Genomic DNA, 18,472 nt, shown 5'->3' with positions numbered 1-18,472 from the left:
TAATGTGTTGTAGTATAATGTGTTGTCGTATAATGTATTGTAGTATAATGTATTGTAGTATAATGTGCTGTAGTATAATGTATTGTAGTATAATGTGTTGTCGTATAATGTATTGCATTATAGGATAATGTAATGTATTGTAGTATAATGTGTTGTCGTATAATGTAATGCATTGTAGTATAATGTATTGTATGGTAGTATAATGTATTGTATTATAATGTATTGTATTGTAGTATAATGTATTGCAGTATAATGTATTGTATGGTAGTATAATGTATTGTATTATAATGTATTCTAGTATAATGTATTGTATGGTAGTATAATGTATTTTATTATAATGTATGGTAGTATAATGTATTGTATTATAATGTGATGTAGTATAATGTGTTGTATTGTAGGATAATGTATTGTATTATAATGTATTGCAGTATAATGTATTGTATGGTAGTATAATGTATTGTATTATAATGTATTGTATTGTAGTATAATGTATGGTAGTATAATGTATTGTATTATAATGTATTGTATGGTAGTATAATGTATTGTATTATAATGTATTCTAGTATAATGTATTGTATTATAATGTGATGTAGTATTATGTATTGTATTAGAATGTATTGTATTGTAGTATAATGTATTGTAGTATAATGTATTGTATTGTAGTATAATGTGTTGTAGTATAATGTATTGTATTTTAGGATAATGTATTGTATGGTAGTATAATGTATTGTATTATAATGTGCTGTAGTATATTGTATTGTATTATAATGTATTGTATTATAATGTGCTGTAGTATAATGTATTGTATTGTAGGATAATGTAATGTATTGTAGTATAATGTATTGTATGGTAGTATACTGTATTGTAGTATAATGTAATGTATTGTCTAATATTTTTTCTCTTTCTGTTCCATTTTAGACAAACAACCCTTCACATTCAGGGCTTTCCCCAACACCAGGTCTGTCTGTCTGTCTTGTCTGTCGGCCTCCGTCTGTCTGTCTCCGTCTGTCTGTCTATTTACACCATTATTCTCATGTAACATTGTAACGAAATTATATATATTCATTAACCTGTCTAATGGCCTGTATATATTCATTAACCTGTCTAATGGCCTGTATATATTCATTAACCAGTCTAATGGCCTGTATATATTCATTAACCAGTCTAATGGCCTGTATATATTCATTAACCAGTCTAATGGCCTGTATATATTCATTAACCAGTCTAATGGCCTGTATATATTCATTAACCAGTCTAATGGCCTGTATATATTCATTAACCAGTCTAATGGCCTGTATATATTCATTAACCAGTCTAATGGTCTGTATATATATTCATTAACCAGTCTAATGGTCTGTATATATATTCATTAACCAGTCTAATGGACTGTATATATTCATTAACCAGTCTAATGGCCTGTATATATTCATTAACCTGTTGGTGATAACATTCATTACTGCCCTACATTTCTCAGATCCACCACCCCAGTGTAGAGAGGTGGGGCGGGGTGAGGCGGGCCTCTCTCACCCTCTAGAACCATCCTATTCACCCCCACCTCCCCACGGCACGATGACGCCAAGCAGACAGACCTCAGTCTCTGGCGGTGAGAGCAATGCATCCTGGTTGTTTTTTGTTGTTGTTTTTTACCAACATGACATGATCTACAAGGTTTTATCTTTTAAAATACCTTTTCATGTGGGCAAGTCCTTCGTCGTGTGGGTTTGAAAATACGACTGACTAATCGTAGGTTGCCAATACCGCTACATCCATTGAATTAAACTTGATTTAAATGTACATTTTGACATTGCGGGACACTTTACATATTACACTATGGTCCTGCTTCGTCTGTCTGTCTGTCTGTCTGTCTGTCTGTCTGACTGACTGACTCTGTCATTCTCCCAGGGAGTGTCTGTCTGACTGTCATTCTCCCAGGGAGTGTCTGTCTGACTGACTGACTGTCATTCTCCCAGGGAGTGTCTGTCTGACTGACTCTCTGTCATTCTCCCAGGGAGTGTCTGTCTGACTGACTGACTGTCATTCTCCCAGGGAGTGTCTGTCTGACTGACTGACTGTCATTCTCCCAGGGAGTGTCTGTCTGACTGACTGACTGTCATTCTCCCAGGGAGTGTCTGTCTGACTGACTGACTGTCATTCTCCCAGGGAGTGTCTGTCTGACTGACTGTCATTCTCCCAGGGAGTGTCTGTCTGACTGACTGACTGTCATTCTCCCAGGGAGTGTCTGTCTGACTGACTCTGTCATTCTCCCAGGGAGTGTCTGTCTGACTGACTGACTCTGTCATTCTCCCAGGGAGTGTCTGTCTGACTGACTGTCATTCTCCCAGGGAGTGTCTGTCTGACTGACTGACTGTCATTCTCCCAGGGAGTGTCTGTCTGTCTGACTGACTCTGTCATTCTCCCAGGGAGTGTCTGTCTGTCTGTCTGTCTGTCTGTCTGACTGACTGCCATTCTCCCAGGGAGTGTCTGTCTGTCTGACTCTGTCATTCTCCCAGGGAGTGTCTGTCTGACTGTCATTCTCCCAGGGAGTGTCTGTCTGACTGACTCTGTCATTCTCCCAGGGAGTGTCTGTCTGACTGACTGACTGTCATTCTCCCAGGGAGTGTCTGTCTGTCTGACTGTCATTCTCCCAGGGAGTGTCTGTCTGACTGACTGTCATTCTCCCAGGGAGTGTCTGTCTGTCTGACTCTGGCATTTTCCCAGGGACTGTCTGACTGACTGACTGTCATTCTCCCAGGGAGTGTCTGTCTGACTGACTGACTGTCATTCTCCCAGGGAGTGTCTGTCTGTCTGACTGACTCTGTCATTCTCCCAGGGAGTGTCTGTCTGTCTGACTGACTCTGTCATTCTCCCAGGGAGTGTCTGTCTGTCTGACTGACTCTGTCATTCTCCCAGTGAGTGTCTGTCTGTCTGACTGACTCTGTCATTCTCCCAGGGAGTGTCTGTCTGACTCTGTCATTCTCCCAGGGAGTGTCTGTCTGACTGACTGACTCTGTCATTCTCCCAGGGAGTGTCTGTCTGTCTGACTGACTCTGTCATTCTCCCAGGGAGTGTCTGTCTGTCTGACTGACTCTGTCATTCTCCCAGGGAGTGTCTGTCTGACTGACTCTGTCATTCTCCCAGGGAGTGTCTGTCTGTCTGACTGTCATTCTCCCAGGGAGTGTCTGTCTGTCTGACTGACTCTGTCATTCTCCCAGGGAGTGTCTGTCTGTCTGACTGACTCTGTCATTCTCCCAGGGAGTGTCTGTCTGACTGACTGACTCTGTCATTCTCCCAGGGAGTGTCTGTCTGTCTGACTGACTCTGTCATTCTCCCAGGGAGTGTCTGTCTGACTCTGTCATTCTCCCAGGGAGTGTCTGTCTGACTCTGTCATTCTCCCAGGGAGTGTCTGTCTGACTCTGTCATTCTCCCAGGGAGTGTCTGTCTGTCTGACTGACTCTGTCATTCTCCCAGGGAGTGTCTGTCTGACTCTGTCATTCTGCCAGGGAGTGTCTGTCTGTCTGACTGACTGACTGTCATTCTCCCAGGGAGTGTCTGTCTGTCTGACTGACTCTGTCATTCTCCCAGGGAGTGTCTGTCTGACTCTGTCATTCTCCCAGGGAGTGTCTGTCTGACTGACTGACTGTCATTCTCCCAGGGAGTGTCTGTCTGACTGACTGACTGTCATTCTCCCAGGGAGTGTCTGTCTGACTGACTGACTGTCATTCTCCCAGGGAGTGTCTGTCTGTCTGACTCTGTCATTCTCCCAGGGAGTGTCTGTCTGACTGTCATTCTCCCAGGGAGTGTCTGTCTGACTGACTCTGTCATTCTCCCAGGGAGTGTCTGTCTGACTGACTGACTGTCATTCTCCCAGGGAGTGTCTGTCTGTCTGACTGTCATTCTCCCAGGGAGTGTCTGTCTGACTGACTGTCATTCTCCCAGGGAGTGTCTGTCTGTCTGACTCTGGCATTTTCCCAGGGACTGTCTGACTGACTGACTGTCATTCTCCCAGGGAGTGTCTGTCTGACTGACTGACTGTCATTCTCCCAGGGAGTGTCTGTCTGACTGACTGACTCTGTCATTCTCCCAGGGAGTGTCTGTCTGTCTGACTGACTCTGTCATTCTCCCAGGGAGTGTCTGTCTGTCTGACTGACTCTGTCATTCTCCCAGGGAGTGTCTGTCTGTCTGACTGACTCTGTCATTCTCCCAGGGAGTGTCTGTCTGTCTGACTGTCATTCTCCCAGGGAGTGTCTGTCTGACTGACTGACTCTGTCATTCTCCCAGGGAGTGTCTGTCTGTCTGACTGACTCTGTCATTCTCCCAGGGAGTGTCTGTCTGTCTGACTGACTCTGTCATTCTCCCAGGGAGTGTCTGTCTGTCTGACTGACTCTGTCATTCTCCCAGGGAGTGTCTGTCTGTCTGACTGTCATTCTCCCAGGGAGTGTCTGTCTGACTGACTGACTGTCATTCTCCCAGGGAGTGTCTGTCTGACTGACTGACTGTCATTCTCCCAGGGAGTGTCTGTCTGACTGACTGACTGTCATTCTCCCAGGGAGTGTCTGTCTGACTGACTGACTGTCATTCTCCCAGGGAGTGTCTGTCTGACTGACTCTGTCATTCTCCCAGGGAGTGTCTGTCTGACTGACTGACTCTGTCATTCTCCCAGGGAGTGTCTGTCTGACTGACTGTCATTCTTCCAGGGAGTGTCTGTCTGACTGACTGACTCTGTCATTCTCCCAGGGAGTGTCTGTCTGTCTGACTGACTCTGTCATTCTCCCAGGGAGTGTCTGTCTGACTGACTGACTGTCATTCTCCCAGGGAGTGTCTGTCTGTCTGACTGACTCTGTCATTCTCCCAGGGAGTGTCTGTCTGTCTGTCTGTCTGTCTGACTGACTGCCATTCTCCCAGGGAGTGTCTGTCTGTCTGACTCTGTCATTCTCCCAGGGAGTGTCTGTCTGACTGTCATTCTCCCAGGGAGTGTCTGTCTGACTGACTGACTGTCATTCTCCCAGGGAGTGTCTGTCTGACTGACTGACTGTCATTCTCCCAGGGAGTGTCTGTCTGACTGACTGACTGTCATTCTCCCAGGGAGTGTCTGTCTGACTGTCATTCTCCCAGGGAGTGTCTGTCTGACTGACTCTGTCATTCTCCCAGGGAGTGTCTGTCTGACTGTCATTCTCCCAGGGAGTGTCTGTCTGTCTGTCTGTCTGACTGACTGCCATTCTCCCAGGGAGTGTCTGTCTGTCTGACTCTGTCATTCTCCCAGGGAGTGTCTGTCTGACTGTCATTCTCCCAGGGAGTGTCTGTCTGACTGACTCTGTCATTCTCCCAGGGAGTGTCTGTCTGTCTGACTGTCATTCTCCCAGGGAGTGTCTGTCTGACTGACTGTCATTCTCCCAGGGAGTGTCTGTCTGTCTGACTCTGGCATTTTCCCAGGGACTGTCTGACTGACTGACTGTCATTCTCCCAGGGAGTGTCTGTCTGACTGACTGACTGTCATTCTCCCAGGGAGTGTCTGTCTGACTGACTGACTGTCATTCTCCCAGGGAGTGTCTGTCTGTCTGACTGACTCTGTCATTCTCCCAGGGAGTGTCTGTCTGTCTGACTGACTCTGTCATTCTCCCAGGGAGTGTCTGTCTGTCTGACTGACTCTGTCATTCTCCCAGGGAGTGTCTGTCTGTCTGACTGACTCTGTCATTCTCCCAGGGAGTGTCTGTCTGACTGACTGACTGTCATTCTCCCAGGGAGTGTCTGTCTGTCTGACTGACTCTGTCATTCTCCCAGGGAGTGTCTGTCTGTCTGACTGACTCTGTCATTCTCCCAGGGAGTGTCTGTCTGTCTGACTGTCATTCTCCCAGGGAGTGTCTGTCTGACTGACTGACTCTGTCATTCTCCCAGGGAGTGTCTGTCTGTCTGACTGACTCTGTCATTCTCCCAGGGAGTGTCTGTCTGTCTGACTGACTCTGTCATTCTCCCAGGGAGTGTCTGTCTGACTCTGTCATTCTCCCAGGGAGTGTCTGTCTGTCTGACTGACTCTGTCATTCTCCCAGGGAGTGTCTGTCTGTCTGACTGACTCTGTCATTCTCCCAGGGAGTGTCTGTCTGACTCTGTCATTCTCCCAGGGAGTGTCTGTCTGACTCTGTCATTCTCCCAGGGAGTGTCTGTCTGACTCTGTCATTCTCCCAGGGAGTGTCTGTCTGTCTGACTGACTGACTGTCATTCTCCCAGGGAGTGTCTGTCTGTCTGACTGACTGTCATTCTCCCAGGGAGTGTCTGTCTGTCTGACTGACTCTGTCATTCTCCCAGGGAGTGTCTGTCTGACTCTGTCATTCTCCCAGGGAGTGTCTGTCTGACTCTGTCATTCTCCCAGGGAGTGTCTGTCTGTCTGACTGACTGACTGTCATTCTCCCAGGGAGTGTCTGTCTGTCTGACTCTCTGTCATTCTCCCAGGGAGTGTCTGTCTGTCTGACTGACTCTGTCATTCTCCCAGGGAGTGTCTGTCTGACTCTGTCATTCTCCCAGGGAGTGTCTGTCTGTCTGACTCTGTCATTCTCCCAGGGAGTGTCTGTCTGTCTGACTGACTCTGTCATTCTCCCAGGGAGTGTCTGTCTGTCTGACTGACTCTGTCATTCTCCCAGGGAGTGTCTGTCTGACTCTGTCATTCTCCCAGGGAGTGTCTGTCTGTCTGACTGACTCTGTCATTCTCCCAGGGAGTGTCTGTCTGTCTGACTGACTCTGTCATTCTCCCAGGGAGTGTCTGTCTGTCTGACTGACTGACTGTCATTCTCCCAGGGAGTGTCTGTCTGTCTGACTGACTCTGTCATTCTCCCAGGGAGTGTCTGTCTGACTCTGTCATTCTCCCAGGGAGTGTCTGTCTGTCTGACTGACTCTGTCATTCTCCCAGGGAGTGTCTGTCTGTCTGACTGACTCTGTCATTCTCCCAGGGAGTGTCTGTCTGACTCTGTCATTCTCCCAGGGAGTGTCTGTCTGTCTGACTGACTCTGTCATTCTCCCAGGGAGTGTCTGTCTGACTGACTGACTGTCATTCTCCCAGGGAGTGTCTGTCTGTCTGACTGACTCTGTCATTCTCCCAGGGAGTGTCTGTCTGACTCTGTCATTCTCCCAGGGAGTGTCTGTCTGTCTGACTGACTCTGTCATTCTCCCAGGGAGTGTCTGTCTGACTGACTCTGTCATTCTCCCAGGGAGATTCTTTAAGTTTTCTCCGGATGCCTCCGCCATGATGATGTCATCAGTCCTGGACAGGCGTCACCACCCCGACCCCAGTGTGAACTACGTCAACATCCCCGTTAGCCCTGCGGCTAAAGCTAACAGAGAGCTGCTGTACATGGAGCTGGATCTACAGCCAGAGCCCTACGGTGGGCCAGTTTCCACCAGCACCACTGCAGCGAGGGGTAACCCTGTGCAGCTGCGCAGACCCAGTAAGAACACCAACCCCTCTGATGGCCATTTCAGATAGATGTTTACCATTTCGGCTCAGTGTTTACGGCTCTCCATGTTGGCTCAAGTGTTTTGCTGGCTGGTTTGGCTGGCAGGTTGATTGGCTGACTGGTTTGGCTGGCTGGCAGGTTTGGCTGGCAGATTGATTGGCTGACTGGTTTGGCTGGCAGGTTGGTTGTTGGGCTGGCTGGCAGGTCTGCTGTCCCTTAGCTCAAGTCTTGCTCTCAATCTCTATCTGGTATCCCAAATGGCACCCTATTCCCTAAGTAGTGCACTACTTTAGACCAGAGCCCTATGGGCCCTTTAACACGAGACAGTAGGGTGCTGTTGACTTTTCTCATTTCCTTAATTCCTTCAGACGTCCAATAAGTTTTGACTCGTGTGCCAAGAAGATTGTGATGCTTCAACTCTTCTGTGTAGTTTGGAGGAAATTCATTATAGACTTAGACGGGCTTAGTTGTGGGAGAAGAGAGTGACTGAGTCCCGCCACACACACACACACACACACACACACAGAGAAGCGATGTCAATGGGTCACCATGGAAACAGAGTGTAATTGGTAGAAAATCACTCATTAAATCGTCGTGCTGAACACAGGAATTTATTTAACCGCTCGGACTCGCTGAACACAATCCTCTGCTTTATCAAGTACAAAATGGAGTTACGTCTCAATTGACACCCTATTCCCTACATAGTACACTACTTTAGACCAGAGCCCTATGGAACCCTATTCCCTATATAGTACACTACTTTAGACCAGGTCCCTATTCCCTATATAGTGCACAACTTTAGACCAGAGTCCTATTCCCTATATAGTACACTACTTTAGACCAGAGTCCTATGGAACCCTATTCCCTATATAGTACACTACTTTAGACCAGGGCCCTATTCCCTACATAGTACACTACTTTAGACCAGGGCCCTATTCCCTATATAGTACACTACTTTAGACCAGGGCCCTATTCCCTACATAGTACACTATTTTAGACCAGGGCCCTATTCCCTATATAGTACACTACTTTAGACCAGAGCCCTATTCCCTATATAGTACACTACTTTAGACCAGGGCCCTATTCCCTATATAGTACACTACTTTAGACCGGGGCCCTATTCCCTATATAGTGCACTACTTTAGACCAGGGCCCTATTCCCTATATAGTGCACTACTTTAGACCGGGGCCCTATTCCCTATATAGTGCACTACTTTAGACCAGAGTCCTATTCCCTACATAGTGCACTACTTTAGACCAGAGTCCTAATCCCTACATAGTACACTACTTTAGACCAGAGCCCTATGGAACCCTATTCCCTATATAGTACACTACTTTAGACCAGAGCCCTATTCCCTATATAGTGCACTACTTTAAACCAGGGCCCACCACGGTGTTCTGATCAACAGTAGTGTACTATATAGGGAACAGGTCTCTATTTGGGGATACTTTCAATGATGATGATATTGCTGTGCGTTGTTTTCCCAGTAGAATGATGCAGAGACTGTTATTCTAGCAACTCTCAGACTACCTGGATTGTCTAGTCCAGTGCTGTCCAACCCTCTTCCTGGAGATCTACTGTCCTGTTGGTTATCACTCCAACCCTCTTCCTGGAGATCTACCGTCCTGTAGGTTATCAGTCCAACCCTCTTCCTGGAGATCTACTGTCCTGTAGGTTATCAGTCCAACCCTCTTCCTGGAGATCTACTGTCCTGTTGGTTATCACTCCAACCCTCTTCCTGGAGATCTACCGTCCTGTAGGTTATCAGTCCAACCCTCTTCCTGGAGATCTACTGTCCTGTAGGTTATCAGTCCAACCCTCTTCCTGGAGATCTACTGTCCTGTAGGTTATCTGTCCAACCCTCTTCCTGGAGATCTACTGTCCTGTGGGTTATCAGTCCAACCCTCTTCCTGGAGATCTACTGTCCTGTGGGTTATCACTCCAACCCTCTTCCTGGAGATCTACTGTCCTGTTGGTTATCACTCCAACCCTCTTCCTGGAGATCTACTGTCCTGTTGGTTATCAGTCCAACCCTCTTCCTGGAGATCTACTGTCCTGTAGGTTATCAGTCCAACCCTCTTCCTGGAGATCTACTGTCCTGTAGGTTATCTGTCCAACCCTCTTCCTGGAGATCTACTGTCCTGTGGGTTTTCAGTCCAACCCTCTTCCTGGAGATCTACTGTTCCTGTGGGTTATCACTCCAACCCTCTTCCTGGAGATCTACTGTCCTGTAGGTTTTTAGTCCAACCCTAATTTAACACACCTGATTATACTAATTAGCTGCTCAACAATACCTTAACTAGCTGAATCAGATATGCTAAATTAGGGTTGGACTAAAAACCCACAGGACAGTAGATCTCCAGGAAGAGAGTTGGACTGAAAACCTACAGGACAGTAGATCTCCAGGAAGAGGGTTGGACAGTAGATCTCCAGGAAGAGGGTTGGACAGTAGATCTCCAGGAAGAGGGTTGGACAGTAGATCTCCAGGAAGAGGGTTGGAGTGATAACCAACAGGACAGTAGATCTCCAGGAACAGTAGATCTCCAGGAAGAGAGTTGGCCAGCCCTGACCTAGTTATTGTGATGATGTTTGCGTCCTAAATGGCAGTCTATTCCCTTCATAGTGCCATGTTTTAGGACCAAGAGCCACAAGATGGCGCTGTAATGTTTCATTACGACCAAATCCTACTTCCTGTGATCAATTTCAATCCGAACTGAATGAATTCATAATGATGCAGTCGATGACCCCCTGCGTGGAACAACATTACAGGTTTTATTAAAACAATGTAACGGCATTTACATATGAACAAATCCCCAGTAAAGAAGACATCAGAATTGGAAAAGTTGTTTAAAACGACATTGGAGCGTTTTCAACAAACACTGTTAATCAGACCAAAGTCAAGACAGGAGTACATCTATTGATAAGACAGAGCAGAGTTGGACTGAACCATTATGGAGTCGGACTCAACCATTACATCCACGGAGTTGGACTGAACCATTATGGAGTTGGACTGAACCATTACATCCATGGAGTTTAAACTAGAGATCTGTGTTTTTTCTGCATTGGCTGCATCTCAATCCACCCCATCCTCCGATGTCTGCCTTCTGGGGAAACTCAACCATCCAATGATTTATACATAAATGATCTGTGCTCCCGAAAGGAATGATCTCTATAATATATAAACAACTCTTGGAAAGCTCATATTCTGAGCTAGCCATTAAAAAGGTACGGTCCACAGATCTAAGTGAATCTGAACCACCCTTTGACTGGAACAGAATATGGAGAAATATGATCTTGGGTATCCTGTAATCCAAAACATAAAATGTATTAGTTTAACTTTGTTCACAGACTGTACTTAACAGCAATGAACATGTTGGGGCAGGGCAGAGACATGTTGAGCTGGAGGGAATGGGATGGGGCTGGGCAGGGACATGTTGAGCTGGAGGGAATGGGATGGGGCTGGGCAGGGACATGTTGAGCTGGAGGGAATGGGATGGGGCTGGACAGGGACATGTTGAGCTGGAGGGAATGGGATGGGGCTGGACAGGGACATGTTGAGCTGGAGGGAATGGGATGGGGCTGGACAGAGACATGTTGAGCTGGGGGGAATGGGATGGGGCTGGACAGGGACATGTTGAGCTGGAGGGAATGGGATGGGGCTGGACAGGGACATGTTGAGCTGGAGGGAATGGGATGGGGCTGGACAGAGACATGTTGAGCTGGAGGGAATGGGATGGGGCTGGACAGGGACATGTTGAGCTGGAGGGAATGGGATGGGGCTGGACAGAGACATGTTGAGCTGGAGGGAATGGGATGGGGCTGGACAGGGACATGTTGAGCTGGAGGGAATGGGATGGGGCTGGACAGAGACATGTTGAGCTGGGGGGAATGGGATGGGGCACTTTGACCAAAATGTAGTTTTGGGGAGGATACTCTACTGACAGTCAACAGTGATAAGGGAAGCAACACTGATGTTACCTCTCTCTCCATCCAAGGTGTCTCAATAGAGAAGCAGACTGAAGAGGAGATTCAGCAACTCTTAGAGGATAGTGGAAGTGGATTAAAAAAAAATAGATATACTTAATTGTTAAAACCATTTGAGTGTAGGTCCGTTGCCTTCATCAGCAACCCAGTAATTTAAAAGTAATTTATGATTTATTGCTAAGAAATTGATGTCCATCAGCAAACACAATGACAACTCCACCACACTGAGATCCTATGTATATGTATTTATTTAATTGTTTAACCTTTATTGAACCAGGCAAGTCAGTTAAAAGAACAATTTCGTATTTACAATGACGGTATTCATTATAATGGTTGAATAGGACATGTTTACAACCTAAGGTTGATTATAATACCTAATGTTGGGAACACATCATTATAATGGTTGAATAGGACATGTTTATAACCTAAAGTTGATTATAATACCTAATGTTGGGAACACATCATTATAATGGTTGAATAGGACATGTTTATAACCTAAGGTTGATTATAATACCTAATGTTGGGAACACATCATTATAATGGTTGAATAGGACATGTTTATAACCTAAAGTTGATTATAATACCTAATGTTGGGAACACATCATTATAATGGTTGATTATAATACCTAATGTTGGGAACACATCATTATAATGGTTGATTATAATACCTAATGTTGGGAACACATCATTATAATGGTTGATTATAATACCTACTGTTGGGAACACATCATTATAATGGTTGAATAGGACATGTTTATAACCTAAAGTTGATAATACCTAATGTTGGGAACACATCATTATAATGGTTGATTATAATACCTAATGTTGGGAACACATCATTATAATGGTTGATTATAATACCTAATGTTGGGAACACATCATTATAATGGTTGATTATAATACCTACTGTTGGGAACACATCATTATAATGGTTGAATAGGACATGTTAATAACCTAAGGTTTGATTATAATACCTACTGTTGGGAACACATCATTATAATGGTTGATTATAATACCTACTTTGGGAACATACAGCACACTGTGGCCTACAGTCTCTTCCTCCTTAGTGCTATATGGCTTCTTGTGCTGTGATAATCTCCTGCTCGGAAACATAGAACCTGCTCAAAGCCATTGGATGTGTGTATTTCTATTGTGTGACCCGATTACGCCACCCTTCTCCCAAAGTGTACACTCGCACACTACCCGTCGTGGATTAAGGTTTGTTATAAGCAAAGTGTGCAAGACAAACACTTCAGGAGAAGGCGGGATGATCGGGAGACTGGTTTTTATGTTCTTGTAGAGGACCATGATGTTGTAGTCACTGGTTGTTGTTGTTGGTCTTCCTGTCCAGTAGGGGGCTCCACCACATACGCCCACATAGACATCACAGCCTCAGAGACAGCTCAGAGAGTAGCAGCAGAACACGCCCAGGGGAGAGAGGACAGGCTGATGGAGCTGGAGGAGAACACGCCCAGGGGAGACAGGACAGGCTGATGGAGCTGGAGGAGAACACGCCCAGGGGAGAGGCTGATGGAGCTGGAGGAGAACACGCCCAGGGGAGAGAGGACAGGCTGATGGAGCTGGAGGAGAACACGCCCAGGGGAGAGAGGACAGGCTGATGGAGCTGGAGGAGAACACGCCCAGGGGAGAGAGGACAGGCTGATGGAGCTGGAGGAGAACACGCCCAGGGGAGACAGGACAGGCTGATGGAGCTGGAGGAGAACACGCCCAGGGGAGAGGCTGATGGAGCTGGAGGAGAACACGCCCAGGGGAGAGAGGACAGGCTGATGGAGCTGGAGGAGAACACGCCCAGGGGAGAGGCTGATGGAGCTGGAGGAGAACACGCCCAGGGGAGAGGCTGATGGAGCTGGAGGAGAACACGCCCAGGGGAGACAGGACAGGCTGATGGAGCTGGAGGAGAACACGCCCAGGGGAGAGAGGACAGGCTGATGGAGCTGGAGGAGAACACGCCCAGGGGAGACAGGACAGGCTGATGGAGCTGGAGGAGAACACGCCCAGGGGAGACAGGACAGGCTGATGGAGCTGGAGGAGAACACGCCCAGGGGAGAGGCTGATGGAGCTGGAGGAGAACACGCCCAGGGGAGAGAGGACAGAAAGGAGAGGCATCCTGCAGTCTCTCTCTGTCTCTCACTCACTCACTCTCTCTCTGTCTGTCTCTCTCACATCTACCTGAAATGATTTGAGTGTTTTCTTGTAAATAGTAACTGCTTTGTTTGCCAAGAGATTATTTATTAACTTGTTTTATATTCAGCCACCCTCTGCCTTGATGACAGCTTTGCAAACTCTTGGCATTCTCTCAACCAGCTTCACCTGGAATGCTTTGCCAACAGTCGTGAAGGAGTTCCCACATATGCTGAGCACTTGTTGGCTGCTTTTCCTTCACTCTGCAGTCCAAGCCATCTAATTTATGTGGAGGCTAGGTCATCTGATGCAGCACTCCATCACTCTCCTTCTCAGTCAAATAGCCCTTACACAGCCTGAAGGTGTGTTGTGTCATTGTCCTGTTGAAAAACAAATGATAGTCCCACTAAGCGCAAACCAGATGGGATGGTGTATCTCTGCAGAATGCTGTGGTAGCCATGCTGGATAAGTGTGCCTTGAAGTCTAAATAAATCAGTGTCACTAGCAAAGCACCACCTCCTCCATGCTTCACGGTGGGAACCACACATGTGGAGATCATCCGTTCTCCTACACTACGTCACACAGCGGTTGGAAACAAAAATTTGGACTCATCAGACCAAAGGATAGATTTCCACCAGTCTAATGTCCATTGCTCAAGTTTCTTCTTCTTATTGGTGTCCTTTAGTAGTGGTTTCTTTGCAGCAATTTGACCATGAAGGCCTGATTCACACAGTCTCCTCTGAACAGTTGATGTTGAGATGTCTGTTACTTGAACTCTGTGAAGCATTTATCTGGGCTGCAATCTGAGGCTGGTAACTCTAATGAACGTATCCTCTGCAGCAGGGGTAACTCTGGGTCTTCCTTTCCTGTGGCGGTCCTTATGAGAGACAGTTAACTCAAATGAACTAACTCTCTGCAGCAGAGGTAACTCTGGGTCTTCCTTTCCTGTGGCGGTCCTCATGAGAGCCAGTTTCATCACAGCACAGAAGAATGTTTCAAAGTTCTTGAAATGTTCCGTATTGACTGACCTTCATGTCTTAAAGTAATGATGGACTGTTGTTTCTCTTTGCTTATTTGAGCTGTTTTTGCCATAATATGGACTTGGTCTTTTACCAAATAGGGCTATCTTCTGTATACCACCCCTACCTTGTCACAACACAACTGATTGGCTCAAACGCATTAAGAAGGAAAGAAATTCCACAAATTAACTTTTAACAAAGGTACACCTGTTAATTGGAATGCATTCCAGGTGACTACCTCATGAATCTGGTTGAGAGAATACCAAGAGTGTGCAAAGCTGTCATCAAGGCAAAGGGTGGCTTCTTTGTAGAATCTCAAATATAAAATAAATGTTGATTTGTTTAACACTTTTTTGGTTACTACATGATTCCATGTGTGTTATTTCACCTTGTTGATGTCTTCACTATTATTCTACAATGTAAAAATAAAGAAAAACCCTGGGATTTAAAAAAATAAATATTGTTTTTAACCAGGCAAGTCAGTTAAGAAAAAATTCTTATTTTCAATGACTGCCTAGGAACAGTGGGGTTAACTGGCCTAGGAACAGTGGGGTTAACTGGTCTAGGAACAGTGGGGTTAACTGGCCTAGGAACAGTGGGGTTAACTGGTCTAGGAACAGTGGGGTTAACTGGCCTAGGAACAGTGGGGTTAACTGGCCTAGGAACAGTGGGGTTAACTGGCCTAGGAACAGTGGGGTTAACTGGCCTAGGAACAGTGGGGTTAACTGGTCTAGGAACAGTGGGGTTAACTGGTCTAGGAACAGTGGGGTTAACTGGCCTAGGAACAGTGGGGTTAACTGGTCTAGGAACAGTGGGGTTAACTGGTCTAGGAACAGTGGGGTTAACTGGCCTAGGAACAGTGGGGTTAACTGGCCTAGGAACAGTGGGTTAACTGGTCTAGGAACAGTGGGGTTAACTGGTCTAGGAACAGTGGGTTAACTGGCCTAGGAACAGTGGGGTTAACTGGTCTAGGAACAGTGGGTTAACTGGCCTAGGAACAGTGGGGTTAACTGGTCTAGGAACAGTGGGCTAACTGGTCTAGGAACAGTGGGGTTAACTGGCCTAGGAACAGTGGGGTTAACTGGCCTAGGAACAGTGGGGTTAACTGGTCTAGGAACAGTGGGGTTAACTGGTCTAGGAACAGTGGGTTAACTGGTCTAGGAACAGTGGGTTAACTGGTCTAGGAACAGTGGGTTAACTGGCCTAGGAACAGTGGGTTAACTGGCCTAGGAACAGTGGGTTAACTGGTCTAGGAACAGTGGGGTTAACGGGCCTAGGAACAGTGGGTTTAACTGGCCTATGAACAGTGGGGTTAACTGGCCTAGGAACAGTGGGTTAACTGGTCTCGGAACAGTGGGTTAACTGGTCTAGGAACAGTGGGTTAACTGGTCTAGGAACAGTGGGTTAACTGGTCTAGGAACAGTGGGTTAAGGTGTGTCCAAACCTTTGACTGGTACTGTACATACATAAACATCATTTTATACTCAGCAGCATGACATTTAGTGTTCAGTAAACACGGTCAGGGGACCACAAATACACACAGGCTGGAATTCAATCTAGGCATGTTGAAGAGCACCTGACAGTATACAGGCTGGAATTCAATCTAGGCATGTTGAAGAGCACCTGACAGTATACAGGCTGGGATTCAATCTAGGCATGTTGAAGAGCACCTGACAGTATACAGGCTGGAATTCAATCTAGGCATGTTGAAGAGCACCTGACAGTATACAGGCTGGGATTCAATCTAGGCATGTTGAAGAGCACCTGACAGTATACAGACTGGGATTCAATCTAGGCATGTTGAAGAGCACCTGACAGTATACAGGCTGGGATTCAATCTAGGCATGTTGAAGAGCACCTGACAGAACACAGGCTGGGATTCAATCTAGGCATGTTGAAGAGCACCTGACAGAACACAGACTGGGATTCAATCTAGGCATGTTGAAGAGCACCTGACAGAACACAGGCTGGGATTCAATCTAGGCATGTTGAAGAGCACCTGACAGTATACAGGCTGGGATTCAATCTAGGCATGTTGAAGAGCACCTGACAGAACACAGACTGGGATTCAATCTAGGCATGTTGAAGAGCACCTGACAGAACACAGACTGGGATTCAATCTAGGCATGTTGAAGAGCACCTGACAGTATACAAAATTTTTGCAAGGCGGATTTGAGCCTAGACCTGAAGACAGAACTACTCAGTTACCACGTCCTAAAGCCTAGACCTGATGACAGAACTACTCAGATATGCTCCAGGCCCCAGAGACTGGAGGGGGGGGGTTCGAACCCACAGCCACTCCTGTACAACCAGGTCTCGGAGATTGGTGATCTACACAACCTCTGGCGCCACCAGGAACCCTTCGCTCCGTGACCTGTTCAAACTGGATATTTCAACCTCACACACACCGGTCTGTTAGTTAATATGGAAAACAAAACGTATCACTGGTGGGATTTGAACTAACAACCGTTTGGTTACTGCCGTAGAGTTGAACTATCAACCGTCTGGTTACTGCCGTAGGGTTGAACTAACAACCATCTGGTTACTACCGTAGAGTTGAACTAACAACCGTTTGGTTACTGCCGTAGGGTTGAACTAACAACCGTTTGGTTACTGCCGTAGAGTTGAACTATCAACCGTCTGGTTACTGCTGTGGAGTTGAACTGGTTACTGCCGTAGGGTTGAACTAACAACCATCTGGTTACTGCCGTAGGGTTGAACTAACAACCGTCTGGTTACTGCCGTAGGGTTGAACTAGCAACCGTCTGGTTACTGCCGTAGGGTTGAACTAACAACCGTCTGGTTACTGCCAGAACGTTGAACTAACAACCGTCTGGTTACTGCCGTAGGGTTGAACTAACAACCGTCTGGTTACTGCCGTAGGGTTGAACTAACAACCGTCTGGTTACTGCCGTAGGGTTTAACTAACAACCGTCTGGTTACTGCCGTAGGGTTTAACTAACAACCGTCTGGTTACTGCCGTAGAGTTGAACTAACAACCATCTGGTTACTGCCGTAGGGTTGAACTAACACCCGTCTGGTTACTGCCGTAGGGTTGAACTAACACCCATCTGGTTACTGCCGTAGGGTTGAACTAACAACCGTCTGGTTACTGCCGTAGGGTTGAACTAACAACCGTCTGGTTACTGCCGTAGGGTTGAACTAGCAACCGTCTGGTTACTGCCGTAGGGTTGAACTAACAACCGTCTGGTTACTGCCGTAGGGTTGAACTAGCAACCGTCTGGTTACTGCCGTAGGGTTGAACTAACAACCGTCTGGTTACTGCCGTAGGGTTGAACTAACAACCGTCTGGTTACTGCCGTAGGGTTGAACTAACAACCGTCTGGTTAAACTAACACCCATCTGGTTACTGCCGTAGAGTTGAACTAACAACCGTCTGGTTACTGCCGTAGGGTTGAACTAACAACCGTCTGGTTACTGCCGTAGGGTTGAACTAACAACCGTCTGGTTACTGCCGTAGGGTTGAACTAGCAACCGTCTGGTTACTGCCGTAGGGTTGAACTAGCAACCGTCTGGTTACTGCCGTAGGGTTGAACTAACAACCGTCTGGTTACTGCCGTAGGGTTGAACTAACAACCGTCTGGTTACTGCCGTAGGTTGAACTAACAACCGTCTGGTTACTGCCGTAGGGTTGAACTAACAACCGTCTGGTTACTGCCGTGGGTTGAACTAACAACCGTCTGGTTACTGCCGTAGGGTTGAACTAACAACCGTCTGGTTACTGCCGTAGGGTTGAACTAACAACCGTCTGGTTACTGCCGTAGGGTTGAACTAACAACCGTCTGGTTACTGCCGTAGGGTTGAACTAACAACCGTCTGGTTACTGCCGTAGGGTTGAACTAACAACCGTCTGGTTACTGCCG

General features: G+C 46.8%; 1 protein-coding gene across 1 annotated transcript in view; it reads left to right on the top strand.

The window, feature by feature from the left end:
* LOC135507186 (protein Dok-7-like) overlaps positions 1 to 15,019 on the top strand; it is a gene marked incomplete at its 5' end in the record, with an annotated part of 65,809 nt that extends 50,790 nt beyond the window's left edge. The window contains 4 exons of the mRNA XM_064926775.1: positions 919 to 958; positions 1,475 to 1,603; positions 7,197 to 7,406; positions 12,782 to 15,019. Of these exons, the coding sequence (XP_064782847.1) occupies positions 919 to 958; positions 1,475 to 1,603; positions 7,197 to 7,406; positions 12,782 to 12,921 (519 nt within the window). The remainder of the gene's footprint in view (positions 1 to 918; positions 959 to 1,474; positions 1,604 to 7,196; positions 7,407 to 12,781) is intronic.
* Positions 15,020 to 18,472: the final 3,453 nt, after the last annotated feature.

This window comes from Oncorhynchus masou, chromosome 20, assembly GCF_036934945.1.
Source record: "Oncorhynchus masou masou isolate Uvic2021 chromosome 20, UVic_Omas_1.1, whole genome shotgun sequence".
Classification (NCBI taxonomy): domain Eukaryota; kingdom Metazoa; phylum Chordata; class Actinopteri; order Salmoniformes; family Salmonidae; genus Oncorhynchus; species Oncorhynchus masou.
The sequence above is the reverse complement of the archived record's forward strand: the minus strand, read 5'-3'. Positions and strand labels throughout refer to the sequence as shown.